Source organism: Phyllobates terribilis, unplaced genomic scaffold (genome assembly GCF_046119375.1).
Source record: "Phyllobates terribilis strain yellow unplaced genomic scaffold, ASM4611937v1 Scaffold_3__8_contigs__length_932513732, whole genome shotgun sequence".
Classification (NCBI taxonomy): Eukaryota; Metazoa; Chordata; class Amphibia; order Anura; family Dendrobatidae; genus Phyllobates; species Phyllobates terribilis.
The window spans coordinates 916,120,506-916,145,031 of NW_027362763.1; the positions used below are offsets into that span (position 1 = coordinate 916,120,506).

The 24,526-nt window shown below is 44.5% G+C and overlaps 1 protein-coding gene across 4 annotated transcripts in view; it reads left to right on the forward strand.

The window, feature by feature from the left end:
- The window catches only part of KIF26B (kinesin family member 26B), a 607,348-nt gene that overhangs the window by 514,439 nt on the left and 68,383 nt on the right, over positions 1 to 24,526 (forward strand). For all 4 annotated transcript variants that reach the window (XM_073672795.1, XM_073672796.1, XM_073672797.1 and 1 more), the window contains 2 exons: positions 534 to 717; positions 12,284 to 12,443. In XM_073672795.1, coding sequence (XP_073528896.1) covers positions 534 to 717; positions 12,284 to 12,443 — 344 coding nt within the window. The remainder of the gene's footprint in view (positions 1 to 533; positions 718 to 12,283; positions 12,444 to 24,526) is intronic.

Consider the following 24,526-nt stretch of genomic DNA (forward strand, 5'->3'; position numbering starts at 1 on the left):
ACTTGACTTGGTTCCCACCTGTAACTTTAAAAATGCCTAGGACTTCTTCTACTACAGCTGATCAGTGTCACTGAGTTTCTGGCCCACAAAGTCTGCCTCCACAATTCTGAAACTGTAGGAATAACTTAAAGGGGTATTCCTATCTCCAAGATCCTATCCCAGTATATAGTAGGTGTAATAATAATAATATTAGCATATACCTCCAATTAGAAATGTAGTATAATATTTTTGATTCACTATCTCTCTTTCCTCATGTGCAGACATCACAGGACCTTGGGTATCTATGGTTACGACCACTAGCTGCTAGCTAACTAACTGTGACTTTCAGTGGACGTAACCATGGATACCTAAGGTCCTGCGATGCCTGCACATGAGAAAAGAGACATAGTGAATCAGAAAAAAATATACTACATTTCTAATTGGAGATATTTGCTAATATTACTATTATTACACCTACTACATATTGGGATAGGATCTTGGAGATGGGAATACCCCTTTAAGTATCGCTCATACTATATTTCCTTTGTGTTTAGTTGCAGAACCAGAGTGAACTGCGAGCACCAACCGCTGAGAAAGCTGCCTTTTTCCTGGATGCTGCTATTGCCTCACGCAAATGCAGCCAGCGGGATTGTGATGAAGATGACCACAGAAACTCTCACATGCTCTTTACTCTGCATATATATCAGTATCGCATGGAGAAAAGTGGGAAAGGAGGCAGTAAGTATAAATCTAGCATGAAAAACGTAAAAAATCAAAACCTTCTCAGTTTCCTGCACCGTACATGCTCTATAACTGTGTGTGACCACATAGTAACGGGGAATGTACTATGAGTAGTGTTGAGCGATACCTTCCGATATCAGGAAATATCGTATCGGATTGGATCGGGCCGATACCCAAAAAGTATCGGATATCGCCGATTCCGATACCGGAAACCAATGCAAGTCAATGGGACACAAATATCGGAATGAAAATAAACCCTTTCTTTCCTTGTAGGTTAATTCTACATGAAGTAAAACAACTAAGAATAATGTAGAATGACATGAAAAGCCGGCAATTCATCAGCGGCATTCACCGGTACCCGACAATTTACAACAGAAAGAATAGAGCTTCACACATAGATTAGATAGATAGAAACATGTCAGTCACATATATATGAAGTACAGTGACAGTGTTGCTTACTGTACTTGTCATTTAGTGTAAAGGATTTATTAAAAAAAATATTAGTGTTTTCGTGCACCGTCTCTTTAAAAAAGCCGGCCGGCAATTCAGCATCTGTACCCGACAATTTATAACAGACAGAATAGAGCTTCACACATAGATTAGATAGATAGAAACATGTCAGTCACATATATAAGAAGTACAGTGACAGTGTTGCTTACAGAACTTGTCATTTAGTGTAAAGGATTTATTTAAAAAAATAATAGTGTTTTCATGCACCGTCTCTTTAAGAAAGCCGGCCGGCAATTCAGCATCTGTACCCGACAATTTAGAATAGAAGGAATAGAGAATCACACATAGATTAGATAGATAGAAACATGTCAGTCACATATATATGAAGTACAGTGACAGTGTTGATTACTGTACTTGTCATTTAGTGTTAAAATAAAGGATTTATTTTAAAAAAAATTGGCGTGGGGTTCCCCTTAATTTTAGGCTCTAGCGGAGGTTAAGCAGACAGCTGGGGCAAATGTTTGAAGCCTGGGAAGGGGGTAATACCCACGGAGCTTCCCAGGCTACTAATATCAGCCCCCAGCTGAATACCTAGCCTTTACTAGCTATTAAAATGGGGGACCCCCCCAAAAAAATGACGTGGGGTCCCCCCTAATTTAATAGCTAGCACAGGCTAGGCAGACAGCTGGGGGCTGATATTAATAGCCCAGGAAGGGTGCCATGAATATTGGCCCCCTCCCAGGCTAGAAACACCAGCCGTCAGCCGCCCCAGAAATGGCGCATCCATAGGATGCGCCAATTCTGGCACTTAGCCTCGCTCTTCCACGCTGCCCTGGTGCGGTGGCAGGGGGTAATAGGGTTGGGGTTGATGTCAGCTTATAATGCCAGCTGACATCAAGCCCAGGTTAGTAATGGAGAGGCGTCTATAAGACACCCCCATTACTAACCCCATAGTCAAAGTTAAAAGAAAACACAAACACCCAGAGTAAAGTCCTTTAATTGAAATAAAGACACAATTCTTTATTGTTCTAAATTAAACCATACTTACCATCACGCCCATTCCAGCTGAAGCCAACGATCTCCTGCAATAAAAGAAAAATAATAAAGCAACCTCATCCTTACCTTTCGATGGTTCCCAGGACAGCTCCAGCTCTGCTACATCGAGATGACAGGCTGGACCGCAGCAGAAAGCTGCCATCCAGCCTGTCATCCCGCAGACACTGAGAAGCGCAGGCATGCTTGCGCTCCTCAGTGTCTCTCTGTGACGTCATCCAGATGAGCCGAGTTCATGTCCAATGAACTCAGCTCACCTCATGCAGGTCACTGACAGCGTGGGAAAATTCTCCTGCACTCAGCGCTTCAGCGTGAGAATTCTCCCACGCTGTCAGTGACATACATGAGGTGAGGTCATGTCCAATGAACTCAGCTCACCTCATGCACGTCACTGACAGCGTGGGAAAATTCTCACGCTGAAGTGCTGAGTGCAGGAGAATTTTCCCACGCTGTCAGTGACGTACATGAAGTGAGCGGAGTTCATTGGACATGACCTCGGCTCATCTGGATGCCGTCACAGCCAGACACTGAGGAGTGGAAGTATGCCTGCGCTTCTCAGTGTCTGCGGGATGACAGGATGGATGGCAGCGTTCTGCTGCGGTCCAGCCTGTCATCTCGATGTAGCAGAGCTGAAGCTGTCGTGGGAGCCATGGAAAGGTAAGGATGAGGTTGCTTTATTATTTTACTTTTATTGCAGGAGATCGTTGGCTTCAGCTGGAATGGGCGTGGTGGTAAGTATGGTTTAATTTAGAACAATAAAGAATTGTGTGTTTATTTCAATTAAAGGACTTTTTTCTGGGTGTTGTGTTTTTTTAAATACTTTACTAGAAATTCATGGTGGTCATGTCTAATATTGGCGTGACCCCATGAATTTTGGGCTTAGGGCCAGCTGATAATGCCAAGCTGGCCTTAACCCCTTTATTACCCAGTGAGCCACCGCACCAGGGCCCTGGATGAGTTGGGTACAGCGCCAGAAGATGGCGCTTCTATGAACGCGCCATTTTCTGGGGCGGCTGCGGACTGCAATTTGCAGCGGGGGTGGCCCAGAAAGCTTGGGTCTCCCTGCGCTGCGGATTCCAGCCCCCAGCTGCCTAGTTGTATCTGGCTGGGCACAAAAATAGGGCGAAGCCCCACGCATTTTTTTTTAAAATTATTTCATGAAATTCATGGAATAATTAAGAAAAAAAGGGCTTCCCTATATTGTTGTGTCCAACCAGGTACAAATAGGCAGCTGGTGGTTGGGGGCAGCCCATTCCTGCCTGCTGTACCTGGCTGGACACAAATATAGTGCGAAGCCCCACGTCAATTTTTTTTTAATTATTTCATGAAATAATTTTTTTAAAAAAGGGCTTCCCTATATTGTTGTGTCCGGCCAGGTACAAATAGGCAGCTGGTGGTTGGGGGCAGCCTGTTCCTGCCTGCTGTACCTGGCTGGACACAAATATAGGGCGAAGCCCCACGTCAATTTTTTTTAAAATAAGTCCTTTATTTTAACACTAAATGACATTTGAGGAGTTAATAAAGATGCAGTCCCTAAATTATTATTTATTTTTTAATTAATTTTTCCCAAAACTTTTGACGTGGGCTTCGCCATATTTTTGTATGCCAGCCAGGTACAGCATCCAGCTTCTATGAACGCGCCATTTTCCGGGGTGGCTGCGCACTGCAATTTTCAGCGGGGGGAGGGGGGGGGGCAGAAAGCTTGGGCCTCCCTGCGCTGCAGATTCCATCCCCCAGCTGCCTAGTTGTACCTGGCTGGACACAAAAATAGGGAGAAGCTTCACGTATTTTTTTTTTTTAATTATTTCATGAAATTCATGAAATAATTAAGAAAAAAAGGGCTTCCCTATATTGTTGTGTCCAACCAGGTACAAATAGGCAGCTGGTGGTTGGGGGCAGCCCGTTCCTGCCTGCTGTACCTGGCTGGACACAAATATAGTGCGAAGCCCCACGTCAATTTTTTTTAAATCATTTCAGGAAATTCATGAAATAATTTAAAAAAATTGATGTGGGGCTTCGCCCTATATTTGTGTCCAGTCAGGTACAGCAGGCAGGAACGGGCTGCCCCCAACCACCAGCAGCCTATTTGTACCTAGCCGGACACAACAATATAGGGAAGCCCTTTTTTTCTGAATTATTCCATGAATTTCATGAATTTAAAAAAAAAAAAACGTGGAGCTTCGCCCTATTTTTGTGTCCAGCCAGGTACAACTAGGCAGCTGGGGGCTGGAATCTGCAGCGCAGGGAGGCCCAAGCTTTCTGGGCCCCACCCGCTGCAAATTGCAGTCCGCAGCCGCCCCGGAAAATGGCGCGTTCATAGAAGCGCCATCTTCTGGCGCTGTACCCAACTCATCCAGGGCCCTGATGCGGTGGCTCACTGGGTAATAAAGGGGTTAAGGCCAGCTTGGCATTATCAGCTGGCCCTAAGCCCGAAATTCATGGGGTCACGCCAATATTAGACATGACCACCATGAATTTCTAGTAAAGTATTTAAAAAAAACACAAACACCCAGAAAAAAGTCCTTTAATTGAAATAAACACACAATTCTTTATTGTTCTAAATTAAACCATACTTACCATCACGCCCATTCCAGCTGAAGCCAACGATCTCCTGCAATAAAAGAAAAATAATAAAGCAACCTCATCCTTACCTTTCCATGGCTCCCACGACGGCTCCAGCTCTGCTACATCGAGATGACAGGCTGGACCGCAGCAGAACGCTGCCATCCAGCCTGTCATCCCGCAGACACTGAGAAGCGCAGGCATACTTCCACTCCTCAGTGTCTGGCTGTGACGGCATCCAGATGAGCCGACAATCAACTCGGCTCACCTCATGTACGTCACTGACAGCGTGGGAGAATTCTCCTGCACTCAGCGCTTCAGCGTGAGAATTTTCCCACGCTGTCAGTGACGTGCATGAGGTGAGGTCATGTCCCATGAACTCGGCGCACCTCATGCACGTCACTGACAGCGTGGGAAAATTCTCACGCTGAAGCGCTGAGTGCAGGAGAATTTTCCCACGCTGTCAGTGACGTGCATGAGGTGAGCTGAGTTCATTGGACATGACCTCGGCTCATCTGGATGACGTCACAGAAAGACACTGAGGAGCGCAAGCATGCCTGCGCTTCTCAGTGTCCGCGGGATGACAGGCTGGATGGCAGCGTTCTGCTGCGGTCCAGCCTGTCATCTCGATGTAGCAGAGCTGAAGCTGTCCTGGGAACCATGGAAAGGTAAGGATGAGGTTGCTTTATTATTTTACTTTTATTGCAGGAGATCGTTGGCTTCAGCTGGAATGGGTGTGGCGGTAAGTATGGTTTAATTTAGAACAATAAAGAATTGTGTCTTTATTTCAATTAAAGGACTTTTTTCTGGGTGTTTGTGTTTTTTTTAAATACTTTACTAGAAATTCATGGCGGTCATGTCTAATATTGGCGTGACCCCATGAATTTCGGGCTTAGGGCCAGCTGATAATGCCAAGCTGGCCTTAACCCCTTTATTACCCAGTGAGCCACCGCACCAGGGCCCTGGATGAGTTGGGTACAGCGCCAGAAGATGGCGCTTCTATGAACGCGCCATTTTCCGGGGCGGCTGCGGACTGCAATTTGCAGCGGGTGGGACCCAGAAAGCTTGGGTCTCCCTGCGCTGCAGATTCCAGCCCCCAGCTGCCTAGTTGTACCTGGCTGGACACAAAAATAGGGCGAAGCGCCACACATTTTTTTTTTTAATTATTTCATGAAATTCATGGAATAATTAAGAAAAAAAGGGCTTCCCTATATTGTTGTGTCCGGCTAGGTACAAATAGGCAGCTGGTGGTTGGGGGCAGCCCGTTCCTGCCTGCTGTACCTGGCTGGACACAATTATAGGGCGAAGCCCCACATAATTTTTTTTAAATTATTTCATGAATTTCCTGAAATAATTAAAAAAAAATTGACGTGGGGCTTCACACTATATTTGTGACCAGCCAGGTACAGCAGGCAGGAACGGGCTGCCCCCAACCACCAGCTGCCTATTTGTACCTAGCCGGACACAACAATATAGGGAAGCCCTTTTTTTCTTAATTATTCCATGAATTTCATGAAATAATTAAAAAAAAAAAAACGTGGAGCTTCTCCCTATTTTTGTGTCCAGCCAGGTACAACTAGGCAGCTGGGGGATGGAATCTGCAGCGCAGGGAGGCCCAAGCTTTTTGCCCTCCCCCCCCCCCGCTGAAAATTGCAGTCCGCGGCCGCCCCGGAAAATGGCGCGTTCATAGAAGCTGGATGCTGTACCTGGCTGGCATACAAAAATATGGCGAAGCCCACGTCAAAAGTTTTGGGAAAAATTTATTAAAAAATAAATAATAATTTAGGGACTGCATCTTTATTAAGTCCTCAAATGTCATTTAGTGTTAAAATAAAGGATTTATTTAAAAAAAAAATGGCGTGGGATCCCCCATAATTTTAGTCTCTAGCGGAGGTTAAGCAGACGGCTGGGGCAGATGTTTGAAGCCTGGGAAGGGGGTAAAACCCACGGAGCTTCCCAGGCTACTAATATCAGCCCCCAGCTGAATACCTAGCCTTTACTAGCTATTAAAATGGGGGACCCCCCAAAAAAAAATGACGTGGGGTCCCCTCTATTTTAATAGCTAGCAAAGGCTAGGCAGACAGCTGGGGGCTGATATTAATAGCTCAGGAAGGGTGCCATGAATATTGGCCCCCTCCCAGGCTAGAAACACCAGCCGTCAGCCGCCCCAGAAATGGCGCATCCATAGGATGCGCCAATTCTGGCACTTAGCCTCGCTCTTCCACGCTGCCCTGGTGCGGTGGCAGGGGGTAATAGTGGTGGGGTTCATGTCAGCGCCAGCTGCCATGAAGCCCAGGTTAGTAATGATGGCCGTCTATATGACACCCCCATTACTAACCTACAAAGTGTTAAAAAGAAAAAACACACTACACCCAGAAAAAAATAATTTATTTGAAATAAAACACCATTTTATTTAATTCTTAGTTTACTAAAAAAAAAATAGTTACCTGTCCACGTTCCTGCGCTGATCTCCCATGCACAGCTGTCACATCTGGAGATGGTGACAGCTGTGCATGGCTGCTGTAAGCTCACGCTGCCGGGAACACGTCCGCTCCCGGCAGCGGGAGCCACTGACTGAGGTCACCGGAGTGCATTCAGGCAGCGCAGCTCCGGAGACCTCCTTTACGGCAGTGCTGTACCGTGGGAATTTCTCACGATACAGCAGTGCCGTAAAGGAGCTAACCGGAGCAGCGCTGCTTGAACTCCGGTGAACCCTTACGGCCCCGTCATTCTAGCGGCGGCAGCGGTTCAGAGCGGTCACATTCTATGTGGCTGCTCTGAACTGGAGATCTTCGTGGGACACTCGTGGACTACTACGGAGGGGTAAGGATAAGGTTGTGGTTTATTATTTTATATTTTATTACAGGAGATCGATGGCTTCGGGGAATTAGGTGTCTAGGTGAGTATAGGTGTAGTTTTTTATTTTTTACTTTATTTTAGGTGGCGATCGGCGGGGACAGGTAATGTATGAACTAATTTCTTTTAGGTAACCACTGGCCACCAATGACATGTATTTAACATTTATTGGGGACACAGTAGGGCAATTTAAATAGCAGGATCAGGCTGATGGGAACTACTGCTCCCATCGAGCTGATCCTGCTGGCAGGAGTGGACGGGGGACAGACATAGGCCGATGGGAGTAGTAGTGTCACATCGGCCTATGTCTGCCCGCACACACACCCGCACACACACACCCCGCACACACACCCGCACACACACCCCGCACACACACACACCCCGCACACACTAATCATGACGGGTCCGGGAGGTGAGGCTGACCTGTGCGGCCGTGGGAAAGTTGATGTGAGTTCATGCAGTCAAGCATGAACTCACATGAACCCTCTGAGGGCACCGCGGCTACTTCAAATGAACAGCTGATCGGCATCACCTGATACCTCAGCTGTTCATTTGAAATAACCGGCGGGAAAGCGCAGCACAGAACGGGAAAGCCGGCGGTGAAGTCTTTTCACTGCCGGCTTCCCCGCCCGGGTCCTTCGCTCCTTGGTGCTGCGCTCCCCGCCCGGTCCTAATTTACGATCGGGATGGGAGGTGGCGAGGGGAGCGGAGGATCGGGGTGGTAGGCTGCGGGGAAGCAGTATGGGGCTGCGTGATTGTTTAAAAGCCGGCGGCTTTTTACCGCGCGCCGGCTTTTAAACAATCAGGAGAATTCTCCCACGCTGGGATGGCATTCTGATGACAAGCTGGATCGCAGCTGAGCGCTGCCATCCAGCTTGTCATCCTTCAGAGACACTGCAGAGCGCAGGCATTATGGGAACTTCCGATTCCGGTATTCGATATTATAAAAGTATCGGAATTAAGTATCGGAATTCCGATACAGTGAATATCGGCCGATACCCGATATTTCAGTATCGGAATGCTCAACACTAACTATGAGTCAAAAATTGCTAATAAGTTTAGGCCTTTAATGGCTTAGGTCTTCGTCATACATTTTGTACTTGTTCATAATTCCATCCATTTTGAAGCAATAATGAATACTATTAAAAATCTGCAGTCTAGAATTAGACCATCTATGCACTTTTTTGAAAAAAGAAGGATCCGATATCCTGCACCATGAAAGGAAAACCAAACATCAGATACCCACCAGATACAAAGAATATAAGCATCAATATCAGTGAGACTGAATAAAATGACATACAGTATATAGAGTACCTATAGAGCTCTTTAAAAATATATATCTTTGTCATAACGACTTTGGTTATTTGCTTTATTAATAAAATTCCTTTCTGTTCTCCCTATACAGATACTCCCTACGTGTGCTTTTTTTATTTACGGTACATCCTGTGACATTTCGTTTGAGGGGAGTCTCAAACGGGTCGTCACTGGAGAACGGCCCTGCATTCACTTACCCTTAACTTCTATGAAACCCTCTGAAACGGGACATGATCAGAAGGAGGTGTAGCAGTCGCCAACCACAGCTACCTTCACCGCCGTCCCCTGATGACGTCCTGTTTCATGGGAAGTGAAGAAGTGACCTCAGCTTCTGTACCTCACGCTCACATCTTCAGTCACCGCCTCCACAGTCCCTGCTTCTGACACCGCCACCACTGGCGAATTTAAGCAGGGTGAGATTTCTACATCTGCAAACAATTTAGCCAACATAATTAAAAAATATATCTTTGTATCCTGTTAGCCAGTAGATAGAAAAATATTATAAACTGAGAGTCCTCAGTGGTTGATACCTTTTAATTCATTGATTGTAAGCTTGCGAACAGGGCCCGCACTCTTCTTGGTATCTGAGTTATGTATTACTCTATAATGTCTGATATTGTCTGTACAAGTCCCCTCTAAAATGTAAAGTGCTGCCTAATATGTTGGCGCTATAGAAATAAAATTATTATTATTACTAATGGCTAACTGAAAAGATGGTGAAAAATAGCAAGATTTCCAGACTACTCAGATCTCTTCATCAGAGACAGTTTTATCAGATATGAAAAAACTACGCCTGATGAAGAGACCTGAGTAGTCTGGAAAGCTGCTATTTGTCACCATCTGTTCAGTTAGCCATTAAAAGGTATCAACCACTGAGGACTCTCAGTTTTTAATATTTTTTATTGCATAGTGTATTACCTATATTATACCAAAAAAACCCTATCCAATGACAGTAACAGACAGTCAATGACAGGTCAGCGGAATTCAACAAGATATGAAATCAGCATGTAGTAAGAGCCCAACATGTGAGCCGAGGTTGATCGAAAGTGACAAGACGTAACCAAAGACTAGAAGATTTGAACAAAAGCAATTTTAACTGAAAGGAACAGTAAGAATTCATGCTCAGCTCTGTGTTGGATGGATTTATTTTCCAGTTGATTGATGACAGCCAAGAACAAGAAGAAAGCAGAAGAATTATTTGTTTCCATCTAACTCTGGAATGACAGAGTCATGTTCTGTAGACCCTACTCGATAGAGAAAACCATGAATGATGAGTTTAGCACAAATAAACCATTTTATGAAAAGTGGAAAAGTGAAGCGATAATTTTACGTAATACCTGCATGAATAACAATATGACATTCATAGCAGATTTTCTGTGTTAGGGTGATGGTAAGAGATTTGGCTTTTACTTTTACACATCTTTGATGTATCCATCTTAAGTAAAGTATATGTCTATATATTTGCATATTGAATTAAGCGCAATTCACATCTTTGAGGGAGTAAAATCAAATTTAGTTCACTTTTAGTGCCCAAACTATGTTAAATGGACGAGGCTTTATCTGAATGTATTGCTGTGCAGATATGAATGCTGTATCAAGATTTGCTCTGATCACATAAGAAATAGTGCAACAATGCACCCCAGCTAGATAATGGTATTAGCTTTATGGTATAGGCAGATGGCAGCATAGCAAGGGAACTTGTGTACAGTCACTTAGCTGCACTGTCTTTCCAAGTGTCTGAAAGATGCTATTTAGCAATATACAGGGTGGTCCAAAAGTAGGTGGACAGAAAGTGTAATAAGGTTATCAAGGGGGAGATTTATCAAACATGGTGTAAAGTGAAACTGGCTCAGTTGCCCTTAGCAAGCAATCAGATTCCACTTTTCATTCCTCACAGACTCTTTGGAAAATGAAAGGTGGAATCTGATTGGTTGCTAAGGGCAACTGAGCCAGTTTCCCAGATAGAACTCCCCCAAATCTGTTTTCTTTTCAGATAATTCAGATAACACATAATGGCAAATAATTTAAATACAGATCAAAGAAAATGGATTTTAACAGAGTATTGGAAATCTCAAAATGCTGAAACCGTTAGAGCAAATTGGGTTGAAACATTTGGTAATCAAGCCCCAAAGAGACAAACCATTTACCGCATTCGTGACAAATTCAATGCCACTGGCTCAATCCTTAATGCTCTTCAAAAACTGGTCAACCCAAAACAGTCTGTACAGAAGATAATAAACAACTTGTTGCTGAAACATTTGTTCAGAGTCCAAAAAAGTCCACCAGAAGAGCCTCTTTGGAATTGGGAATTTCACGAGCTTCTATCATGCGAATCCTGAAATCTATTGGGTGGAAAGCTTAACGTCCACGTCTAATTCATGGTTTATAGGAGGATGTTGCAATTTAGTGTTTGATAAATCTCCCCCTTCATAACCTTATTACACTTTCTGTCCACCTACTTTTCGACCACCCTGTATGTAGACAAATAGTCTCTGACCATTTTCCATTCCCACTATTTGGGCAGTGTTCTCAATAGTTCAGTTCATACATGTGTTACACTACAAGCTCATACAGTTGGAGAGTAGATGATCTTAAATGGAGTGTATCATCAGAAAATGAACAATTGTTTAAATCAGGTTATTTTTGTGTTTCATATATTTTTTTTACAAATATTTAGCAATGTTTATTTTTTCCCCATAACACAATCTGTATTAAAAATGAAAAATAAAACGCTTACAATTTTCACACTGGCCACTGGGAATTTTTTAGACTTTAACTTCTGATTATTTCAAGAAACAACACATGTACATAGCCACAATGGTCTGATCTCAAACGACTTTTGTATTGAAGTGTCTAATGAGCTGTGTGAGGTATTACTTGTCATTATAATCCCATCTCTGGTAATGTGGAGCCTTGCTGGATACAAGGAAGTATGAGTCTAAAAACTCCCAGTGGTCAATGTAAAAATTCCAAAAATTACAAGATTACTATTTTTTTTAAATTGTAAAGTGAAAAAAACATTGCCAAGAAAGAGATAAAAAATACATGTAACACAAAAACCTGATATAAACAATAGGTCATTTTCTGATGATATTTTTTCATTTAAAAGGAGGCATTTTTAAATATATTCTTAGTAATACTTGTATACATCTGGTACCTGTCACTTGGGACAGTTTTCAGGGCTCTCTTAGTCCAGTATTTCATTTATGTAACATTCTCCCTGTAGTATTAATGCTGTGAGTGCAAAAATTGTAATGACACTGTATCATAATATATTGGAGCGTGCAACAGTTCTTAAAGGTTAACCTGCCTTCCTTTCTCTTGGCAGTGTCGGGAGGTCGCAGTCGATTGCATCTTATTGATTTGGGAAGCTGCGTGAAGGTGCAGAGTAAAAATAGAGATAGCAGCACGGGCTTGTGTCTCTCTCTGTCAGCACTCGGCAATGTCATTCTTGCTCTGGTCAATGGCAGCAAGCACATACCATACAAGTAAGCGACATGAAATGACTGTCAGTATTATAAAATGCAATTTTATCTATTCAGTGACTGGAACAGATGGCATTAAGATTAACAACAATATGTTAGGTTCTTAAGCAACAAATATATGACAACGTATTGACTAATTAATAGAATTTTAAACAAATAATATTTTGAAATTTATTTTGAACTGAATATAACAAAATGATATTACTTTGCCCAAATGTAAAATAAATTGGTTTTCTGTCTTAAGTTATGGAATATACGGCATATAACTTACTAGAGGTGGAAGTCTGACTGCCAAGACCACCTCCAATAAAGGAATTGTAGCTAGTAAAACACAGAGGCAGCTTCCAATATTTTCCCTTTTTTTGCACCTTCGAACATACAACTTGATTTGAATGGCACTGTGTTATAGTTCCCTGTATACTGTCTAACTGGAAGTAGCAGTGAGAAGTGAATAATTATTCTTAATATGTATTTTTATATTGTTAGACGTTCTATAGACAATCTATATTGTTGGACGTTGTAGCATAGATCTTCGGTGGTCCACATTGCAAGTTAGGTAGAGGCATCCAAAATGGATCTAGAGTCCTGCGCACAGTGTAGAGTGAAGTTCCCGTAATGAATGGAAGCATTGCATTAATGGCTTCCATAGTGAATACAGAAACCACGGAAACATAGTTTTATATGGCAGTCTTAATCAAACGCCCGCTAGAGTTAGATGCACCAAGTTAAGAGACATGCCTCTTTATAATAATGGCACATCTACTGCCTGCCAGTGCACTGAAAAAAAAATCTTTTCCAACTAATAGCAAGTCTAGGAGCAAATGTAGATTTCGTTTATCATTTTGTCAGTTTTCAACATAAATTATAGTTAAAAAGCTGGGCTAAGGTTGGCAATGGTTGCCCTAATAAGCCTCACCCACTTTTTAGAATTGTGCAGGGCCCAAGTAAAATGATTTAAAATACAATACAATACAAATGCATGCTCAGCTTTACCAATCGTGCATGTACTGAATGGTGAGAGGAAAAAAACTTTCTGCCAAACATCTCCGGTAGCAACATATCTGCCTTGAGAATAAAGCAATCGTGCATGGTGAAATACATCTGCCCAATCCTTCTTTCTTATATCTGGGGGAAGGTGAGAGATCCCATACGCAAATGATCGGCTTGGACCACCAAAATCATCCTGTTTACCTGACATTAATATTATGTATATGTCCAGCTTAAGCCCATACACAACTTTCATACCAATCCAATGGTGAGTGGATAAACGGCAATTCTGTCTGAATCAACTAAAAAAACAGCACACTTAAGACACGGTGTGAAGGGACGTATATTCTCCCGACAAGGCAAGATTGCTGCTTAATAAATCTATACACAATAAAATCCCCTGATTTAGCAATTTATGTCATCAACACTTTGTACATTTGACATTTCTGTTCCTTCTCCCTGGATGCATTTTGCGCTCACTCATGCATAATCTATACTAGCGTGGTTTATATGTTTTCTCAGCTAATATCATGATCTGTACAAAATCCAATTTTGTTTAGAGGGTTTTTTTCTGAACACACATTGCTTTTTATCTTGTTAGAAAAGAAATAAAAACAAACAGCTTCATTTGTCGCCTATGACAGCTCTCTGAATCTAGCCGGAGCGGCTTCTGAAAAATGCGAAAAAATTCACACAAGGAGAATATGAAAAGTCCTCATTTTTCTTCATCAGTGTCAAGCTGTGAGAGGCTGCAGGAAAGTTGGAATTCATTAGTACACACTCACAGCCCTCTGATTAGTCTATTCTCAGCAACCTTAGCATGTTGGATATCAGCTTTTATTCTGTCTTTGTAGCGATCTGCTGCAGTAACCCTTCCCAACCAACAAAAAGAAAAAAAGAGTGGTGACGTCACGTAAAGATTTTTTTTGTTTGCAAAACCCATTTACAAATACCTTATTAGGATATATGGACACAATGTCATTCAGATGCCGGTGTACCCGCCAAATTTTTGAAGCAGAAGACACTTCAGTGAAACGCCGGTAGAGTTTATCCTAAAAGCATCCTTTTTTTTAATGACTTTACAATCGCTTCTTTTAACTCTTTGCCGCCGGCATTTTTTTAGATTTAATACTTGTACTATATAAAATTGTGAGTGGCCTGAGGAATGGTTAGGTCACTTCTTCTAAAAGAAGCTCAGAATACTGCATATAGCGCCCCGAGGGTTCGGTTGCTACAGGGGTATTGCACCTCAACCAGAAGTGTGATATTCCACTCCCAGGTAAGGATGGAGTGTGGATCAGGGCTCAGTAGCTGCATACACACACTCACCCCATTTCCGGGGGACAGCTCGACAGTGCTCCCATTTATGCAGGCACAACTGACCATGTCCCTGGCTGGAGTGGGGAGGGGGGAGAGAACCCAGTGATGTAGGAGCAGTAGGGGACGGTTTCTGGAGCATAGGAAGGAGCTCATTGGGTGCAGGTCACCTGAGCTCAGCACAGAGAAGCAGATAAAAGGGGGGAGCCATCTTCAGTCAGTGTTCAGAAGAAGCAGAGCAGAGTAGCAGCTCAGGCAGAGCTGACAGGGAGCTGTGGCTCAGCCTGAGCTCAGCTCCACGAGGCAGGCCTGGAGAGAAGGCCGGGGCCAGAGAGGAGAAGAGGAGAAGGAGAAGGAAGGAAAGAGGAGAGACAGAGGAGTAGAAAGGCTCCAAAAACAAGAAGGCAGAAGGGACCCTAAGAGAGCAGAACAGACAGCAACCGTTGCAAGCCCGCGTTATATCGGGTGAAGGGTCAGGCCGCAGAAGGTCGTGATCATCTATTGGTGCGACCCCCTGCTACACCCGCTAGGAAAGCACCACATAGGGTCAGGGAAACTGGTGCCAAGTTTTACCAGAGAAGGCTCGAGGCAGCTGGACAGAAGCGTGGTCACTGGTGGGGCACGAGAGGCCAGAGAAAGGACAGAAGGGGGTCCTGTGCCACACTCCTGAACTGCCTGGGGGTTGACCGAGCCCCTCACCTGGTGGACGCTGCACGGCTTGGGCAGTCATTGCTGTCAGAAGTGACTTGGATATCAACTGTGAGTAAAAGGCCTGAACTGCACCATTGGACTCTGTGTGATTTATGCTGCGCCTGCACCATCACCCCCAGCATTCACCTACACTGCCCTGAGGCTACACTCTTCCCGTGGGGAGTTATCCTATCCCTATGCTGCACACCAACACCAGCCTCAGCGGTCTGCCTTGCAGCGGCGGTCATCCCTGACCGCAATCCACGGGTGGCGTAGTCGGACATTCAAAACACTGATAAATAGACTTCTGCCATTTGGTCTGACCACCCTGAGCCATGGGACCGGGTTGCCACTACTACCCCCATCAGCACCGTACACCAGAAGGCCCGGTTCCGGGTACCCCACGGCCCAAGGGGGCGAGTCACTGCACATTTGCACAACAAATCAATTTTACATTGCAGTGCATATGTTCATTCTAGCATTCATGTAGTGTTTTTTCAGACTGGTTATGGAGCATACCCATCTGAAAAAGATATTGTGTGCACATGCCCTAAAAGATTGTGTGCACATGCTCTAAAAGATAATTTGGGATCATCATAAAAGTTAAACTGTCTTTCTCCAGCTAACCCACTAAGTGAATCCAAAAACAGGACATCCTATTTATTTATTTGGGAGTTGTGCAGTGATCAGTTTCTCCTGTGGTGGCACTGCAGGAGAACTGAAGTTAAAGAGGTTGTCCACCACTTTAACATTGACAACCTATCCCTAGGATAGGTCATCAATGTCTGATTGGTGGGCTTACGACACTTGGCACCCGGCCGATCAGCTGTTCTCGGTGGCGGCGGCTGCCGGGAGTGCTCAGTTATGGAGCTGCTCTGTCTACTGAGAGTGACTGCGACCAGGTACTGCACATCCACCCCCTATCCAAATCAATAGGGGATGGATGTACTGTACTCAGCTGCTGCCACTATCAGTAGACAGAGCAGCTCCATAACTGAGCACTTCCAGCAGCATTGAAAACAGCTGATTGGGTGGGTGCTGGGTGTTGGACCCTGACCGATCAGACATTGATGACCTATCTTAAGAAAGGCCATTAATGTTAAAGTAGTGGACAACCTCTTTAAGCAGCTGTATTCCTTAGCACATTACAGCTGGTCCCTGGGAGCCCATTAACAGGGTGAACTTATTTTCACAGAGGCCCTTTTTAGAACAGGGTTTGGAAAAAATGAACAATCTCTAGAAGAGTCCTGAATATAAATTGTTTGTTCAAGCTCCTTAATGAAAATGTATTTATTTTGTTCCGCCACACTTTGCAGATGCTGCACCCGTTCTGCATAATATTCCTTAAAAGAGGATAAAGGGATCAGTTCAGGCCATATTAATATGCAAACTCTGCAAGGGCTTATCTGCCAATTAAATAGATAGGGATGGTTTTCTATTGTCAATATATAAACATGAATTATCTGCAAATTATTGAGTCCATCTCCCCTCATATTTCTCAAATATGACTTGATTAGCAGTAAATGAGGCTTTAGAAGCAATTTTGCATACAAATGAGTGTGTGCAGAGTTCAGCAGACCTTAAGTCAGAGTCTCCGGCTATAAATATTTTCACCTGCTTCCCACATGGCTCAGGCTCAATTATATGAAGACACATCCCAACCAAGCAATGCTGATTAACGGGCATTTAATTGTAGATATAACACTACAACGTTAGTGTAGTGTTATATCTACAATTGGTCACTTTCTGAATAAACAGTGCCCCTTACCAAAATAGTTAAATAAAAAAAAAATCAAGTAAATTTCTTTGGAAGTAAAGCAAACCATTATAATACTGTCTGCGGTTTCATTATCCACCGAATAGCCTTAAACCTATCATCACTATTATGCTTAACCATACTAAGGCTTTTGATTCTTTCACATATTTTCCAGATTCAGCAGCTTTGTTATAAAATCCTTTTGTCAGAATTTATTTTTAATAATTCATTGAATGTTGTGTCATTTCATTGAGCTTTTCTTTCAATTAATTGGACTACAGAAAGTAACCAAGAAACATCCCACACTTACGTCATTATAATATTGTACGCGAGGGTAAAGAGCTGATGAGAATACTGAATAGATGGCAATTAAAAGAACATTAATAGATTGTCCAATAATATATGTTTCTATATAGAGAAAATACTGTATATTAGGTTATTATTAAAGAGGACTTGTCACCAGGTCAGAAGTGAGCAGTTTTTGCTCTTATCTTATTCCTTCTGCTCTTCTGAGTATTATGGTTTTTTGTTTTCTTTTTTTTTTTTCAAATCTGCCATAGAGTTCAAGAGAAATGGGCCTTTTTATTTAGTGCTAATTTTTATGATCTTTACAATAGGTTGTGGCTGACTGGATTCTCTGTCTTTAGGTAGCTTTACATTATTACCCTTGGTAATAATTATCATTTTTGTGCTATTCTAATAATTATTAAAATAATGTCCCCAATCCTTGTCCCTTCCTGTAATGATGTCCCCTGTCCTGGTCCTCATTCTGTAATAATGTTCTCCTGTCCTCTAATGTCCTGCGTCCTGGCCCCTATTCTGTAATAATGTCCTCCATCTTATCCATATCCTGTAATGATGTCCTCCATCCTAACCCCTATCCTGTAACAATGTCTCCCATCCTGACACCTTCCTAAAATAATGTATTGGCCTTTATCCAATAATAATATCCCTAGTCCTAGCTCCCATCCTAAGATAATGTCCCTGTCCTGGCTACTATTGTGTAATAAAGTCCCCATCCTGGCTCCTTTCTGTAATATTGTCCCCTGTCCGGGTCCTTTCCTGTAATATTGTTCCCCAACCTAGCCACCTCCTGTAATATTGTAACTAGTGTTGAGCATTCCGATACTGTAATATCGGGTATCGGCCGATATTCGCGGTATCGGAATTCCGATACTTAATTCCGATACTTTTACAATATCGGATACCGGAATCGGAAGTTCCCATAATGCCTGCGCTCTGCAGTGTCTGTGAAGGATGACAAATTGGATGGCAGCGCGATCCAGCCTGTCATCAGAATGCCATCCCAGCGGGGGAGAATTCTCCTGATTGTTTAAAAGCCGGCGGGCGGTATAAAGCCGCCGGCTTTTAAACAATCACACAGCCCCATACTGCTTCCCCGCAGCCTCCCACCCCGATCCTCCGCTCCCCTCGCCACCTCCCATCCCGATCGTAAGTTAGGACCGGGCGGGGAGCGCAGCTCCAAGGAGCGGGGAGTGAAGTACCCGGGCGGGGAAGCCGGCAGTGAAAAGACTTCACCGCCGGCTTTCCCGTTCTGTGCTGCGCTTTCCCGCCGGTTATTTCAAATGAACAGCTGAGGTATCAGCTGATGCCGATCAGCTGTTCATTTGAAGTCGCCGCGTTGCCCTCAGAGGGTTCATGTGAGTTCATGCTTGACTGCATGAACTCACATGAACTTTCCCACGGCCGCACAGGTCAGCCTCACCTCCCAGACCATCAGCCCGTCATGATTAGTGTGTGTGCGGGGTGTGTGTGCGGGGTGTGTGCGCAATGTTTGTGCGGGTGTGCGCGGTGTCTGTGCGATGTGTGCGGGTGTGTGCGGTGTCTGTGCGGGTGTGTGCGTGCAGGCAGACATAGGCCGATGTGACACTACTACTCCCATCGGCCTATGTCTGTCCCCCGTCCACTCCTGCCAGCAGGATCAGCTCGATGGGAGCAGTAGTTCCCATCAGACTGATCCTGCTATTTAAATTGCCCTACTGTGTCCCCAATAAATGTTAAATACATGTCATTGGTGGCCAGTGGTTACCTAAAATAAATTAGTTTATACATTACCTGTCCCCGCCGATCGCCACCTAAAATAAAGTAAAAAATAAAAAATTACACCTATACTCACCAAGACACCTAATTCCCCGAAGCCATCGATCTCCTGTAATAAAATATAAAATAATAAACCACAACCTTATCCTTACCCCTCCGTAGCAGTCCACGAGTGTCCCACGAAGATCTCCAGTTCAGAGCAGCCACATAAACTGTGACCGCTCTGAACCGCTGCCGCCGCTAGAATGACGGGGCCGTAAGGGTTCACCGGAGTTCAGGCAGCGCTGCTCCGGTTAGCTCCTTTACGGCCCTGCTGTATCGTGAGAAATTCCCACGGTACAGCAGTGCCGTAAAGGAGGTCTCCGGAGCTGCGCTGCCTGAATTCACTCCGGTGACCTCAGTCAGTGGCTCCCGCTGCCGGGAGCGGACGTGTTCCTGGCAGCGTGAGCTTACAGCAGCCATGCACAGCTGTCACCATCTCCAGATGTGACAGCTGTGCATGGGAGATCAGCGCAGGAACGTGGACAGGTAACTATTATTTTTAGTAAACTAAGAATTAAATAAAATTGTGTGTTTTATTTCAAATAAATTATTTTTTTCTGGGTGTAGTGTGTTTTTTCTTTTTAACACTTTGTAGGTTAGTAATGGGGGTGTCTTATAGACGCCCATCATTACTAACCTGGGCTTCATGGCAGCTGGCGCTGACATGAACCCCACCACTATTACCCCCTGCCACCGCACCAGGGCAGTGTGGAAGAGCGAGGCTAAGTGCCAGAATAGGCGCATCCTATGGATGCGCCATTTCTGGGGCGGCTGACGACTGGTGTTTCTAGCCTGGGAGGGGGCCAATATTCATGGCACCCTTCCTGGGCTATTAATATCAGCCCCCAGCTGTCTGCCTAGCCTGTGCTAGCTATTAAATTAGGGGGGACCCCACGTTATTTTTTTTGGGGGGTTCCCCCATTTTAATAGCTAGTAAAGGCTAGGTATTCAGCTGGGGGCTGATATTAGTAGCCTGGGAAGCTCCGTAGGTATTACCCCCTTCCCAGGCTTCAAACATTTGCCCCAGCTGTCTGCTTAACCTCCGCTAGAGCCTAAAATTAAGGGGAACCCCACGCCAATTTTTTTTTAAATAAATCCTTTATTTTAACACTAAATGACAAGTACAGTAATCAACACTATCACTGTACTTATTATATATGTGACTGACATGTTTCTATCTATCTAATCTATGTGTGATTCTCTATTCTTTCTGTTATAAATTGTTGGGTACAGATGCTGAATTGCCGGCCGGCTTTCTTAAAGAGACGGTGCATGAAAACACTATTATTTTTTTAAATAAATCCTTTACACTAAATGACAAGTACAGTAAGCAACACTATCACTGTACTTCTTATATATGTGGCTGACATGTTTCTATCTATCTAATCTATGTGTGAAGCTCTATTCTTTCTGTTATAAATTGTCGGGTACAGATGCTGAATTGCCGGCCGGCTTTCTTAAAGAGACGGTGCATGAAAACACTATTATTTTTTTAAATAAATCCTTTACACTAAATGACAAGTACAGTAAGCAACACTGTCACTGTACTTCATATATATGTGACTGACATGTTTCTATCTATCTAATCTATGTGTGATTCTCTATTCTTTCTGTTATAAATTGTCGGGTACCGCTGCTGAATTGCCGGCCGGCTTTTTTAAAGAGACGGTGCACGAAAACACTAATATTTTTTTTAATAAATCCTTTACACTAAATGACAAGTACAGTAAGCAACACTGTCACTGTACTTATTATATATGTGACTGACATGTTTCTATCTATCTAATCTATGTGTGATGCTCTATTCTTTCTGTTGTAAATTGTCGGGTACCGGTGTATGCCGCTGATGAATTGCCGGCTTTTCATGTCATTCTACATTATTCTTAGTTGTTTTACTTCATGTAGAATTAACCTACAAGGAAAGAAAGGGTTTATTTTCATTCCGATATTTGTGTCCCATTGACTTGCATTGGTTTCCGGTATCGGAATCGGCGATATCCGATACTTTTTGGGTATCGGCCCGATCCAATCCGATACGATATTTCCTGATATCGGAAGGTATCGCTCAACACTAATTGTAACCCATCCTGGCACTTACCTGTAATGATATCCCCTATATTGGCCCCTATCTTATAATATTGTCCCCCGTCCTATAATAATGTCACTCTCCTGGCCCCTATCCTGTAATAATGTCCCTCATCCTGGCTCCTTTCTGTAATATTGTCCCCTGTCATGGCCCCTTCCTGTAATAATGTTCCCCATCCAAGCCCCCAGCATGTAATAATGTCTCCCTTCCTGTAATATTGTCCCCCATTCTGGCACTGTAACGTCCTAACCTAGCCTTTGTCCTGTTAGAATGTCCCCCATCCTGACCCACATCATGTAATACTGTCACCCCTCCTGGCCCCCATCCTGCAATAATGTCTCCATCCTTGCCCCCATCCTGTAATATTGTCCCCCTCTGGGTACCTTCCTGTAAAAATGTCTCCAATCCTGAAGCCCATCCTATAATAATGTCCCCCAAGCTGGCCCCCATCCTGTAATAATGTTCCCCTCCAGACTTCTTCCTCTAAAAATGTCCCCCATCCTAGTCCCCATCATGTAATAATATCTCCCATCTTGGCCCCCATCTTGCAATAATGTTCCCCATCCTGGCCCCCATCCTGTAATAATGCCCCACTCCTGTCCACTATCTTATAATAATGTCCTTCATCCTGGCTTCTTCCTGTAATATTGTCCCCTGTCCTGGCTCCTTCATGTAATAATGTCTCATATCCTGGCCCTTGTCCTGAAATAATGCCCCCCAATCTGGCACCCATCATGTATTAATGTCCCCATCCTTGCCTCCATCCTGTAATAATGTCCGTGTCCAGGACCCTTCCTGTAAAAATGTCCCCCATCTTGAACTCCATCCTGTAATAATGTCCCTTGTTTTAACAATGTCCTCCAGCCTGACCTATTACTGTAATAATGTCCTCCATTCTGGCTCCTTCCTGTAATAATGTTCCCTGTCCTGTAATAATGTCCCCCATGCCCATTCTGGCCACCATCCTGTAATAATGTCCCATCCTGACCCCTTTTTAGAATAATGTCTCCCATCCTGACCCCTTCCTGTAATATTGTCCCCTGTCCTTCCTGGAATAATGTCCCCATCTTGGCACTTGTCCTGTAATAATGTCTCCCCATCCCGGCCCTTATACTATAGCAATGTCCCACATCCTGACCTCCATCTTGTAATAATATCTCAGGTTCTGGCCCCTTCCTGTAAAAAATGTCCCCCATCTTGGCCCATTCCTGTATTAACCCCTTCACCCCTGAGGGTGGTTTGCACGTTAATGACGGGGCCAATTTTTACAAATAGTTTTTTCATGACATATTGTACTTTATGATAGTGGTAAGGCTGTGTGCCCACGATGCAGAAATGCTCCGAATTTTTCCTGAGCGTTTCTGCATCTCCCTGGCAGAAAAAAACGCATGCAGATTGTACATGCGTTTTTCCTGCCAGGGACATGCGGATGTGAAGCGTTCTTCACATGCATTTCCGCATGTTGCTTGACAAGCGCTTTCCAAGCGATTTTAGCATTACTTGGAAAGTGCTTGTCAACTTGGTCATGTGACGCTCGCAGCCCTGCCCTGGGAAGATGGTCGGGGTACTCGGAACTGGGTCAGATGTTAGGGGGGATGCAGTCGTGGACCGGACCCGTCCCGTGCCCAGGGCCGTCACATTAAAAAAATGAGGTTAGGGCATTCAGGCTTGAGTGGTTTTAACGACTACGCCACCTGCGGTGTCTGGTGATGAGGCACCAGCGCTGCTAGCAGTCATCTAAGGCCGGGTGTTGTGGCAGCTTGCGATGGTATAACTCCCCACAGGCGGAGCTGTGCCTCAGGGCAGATGAGACAGGAGGATGGGGAGAGTAGTCCTGGGTCACTCAGGTGCTGTGTGGTGCAGTGTGGAAATAAAGAGTCCGGAGGCCATAGGGATAGTCTTCCAGGGTTTTTACTCACAGTTCTTTTAGCTCAGCTGCAAGGCTTCTCCCTGCTCCTCACGGATCACTGCGGCCACCAGGGATGAGGGCTCGGCGCACCCAGGTGCTTCAGGTGCCTGGATCAGGACCCTCAGAGTGTTCCTAATAGTCCCCTTTGAACCTCTCCTGTCCGTGTGCGTGTAAAGGCTGGGTCTCCCTCTGGACTATACACAGATATAAGGTAAGGCGGCAATTCCGTTCCGCCCGTCACCCGACGGGATCCACTGTAGCCTACCGGGCTTCTCTGACAGAGACGTGAAGTGGCAAAGTCAGATGTCGGGGGCCGGTACCCCTCTTGCAGCAGGAATCCCTCTGGCAGGGCCAGAATGGAGAGTACAGGTGGCGTACGCCGCTCCGTCCATGCTCCCTGGGATCCTTTTGCTTGTGGAGCTGTCACTAAGGCTCCCAACCTTCTCAAGCAAGGGAACTTGACCGGGGTAGAGACTCTGTTAACTCCTTCCCGCTCCTCATGTCAAGGTCAGGGCACGAGGACCGTGTATCTTCAGCACACGGCAGGCTCCTACACAAGGCCACTGTCAGCTGCAAAGACCACAATCAAAGAACCTTGTGCTTAAGATGGCTGGCTATTATATATGAAACTATGTGTGTAACTAAAAGTCTGTTCTACCCTTCACCCACTACATGGTTCCCCTAACTTTTGGTTCCCCTCACTTGTGATCCTGCTGAGGCAGCACTATGGTGCATACTTGCCTCCCATAGGTCAGGAGTGTGTAGTGTTGAATGTAGATTCAGGGTCCTGACCAGTGCACCATGGTTACCTGGGTGAGGAGACACTACACCTGCTGACAAGCTGCAGTATCCCCCCTTGTGGCGACCGAACCCTCAGGGGCGCCACATTCCCCCCTGGTAAAACACAGCACATCCGCGGGCTGCAAAGAGAGTAAAGCCTGGTAAAGACATTTTTATAACAACCAAAACTATCTTCCCTTTATGGGAGGTACTTTTCTTAAACGTTGCATAGATATAAAAGTGCAAAAGTACAAAAGTATAAAAATACAAAAGTATAAAATTAAGATAAGAGACATGTGGCAATGGCAGCAGACTGTTTAAAGTGAGGTAGCAAGAGGCTGTTCAGTAGCAAGCGGGACCTGTCCTAAACCCTCACGTGGGCCCTGGGGTGGCTGCAAGGCATGAGATCCGGTGATGAACCTCCAAACGTGCCACTCCAGACAGGTTTTGCTTCTGAG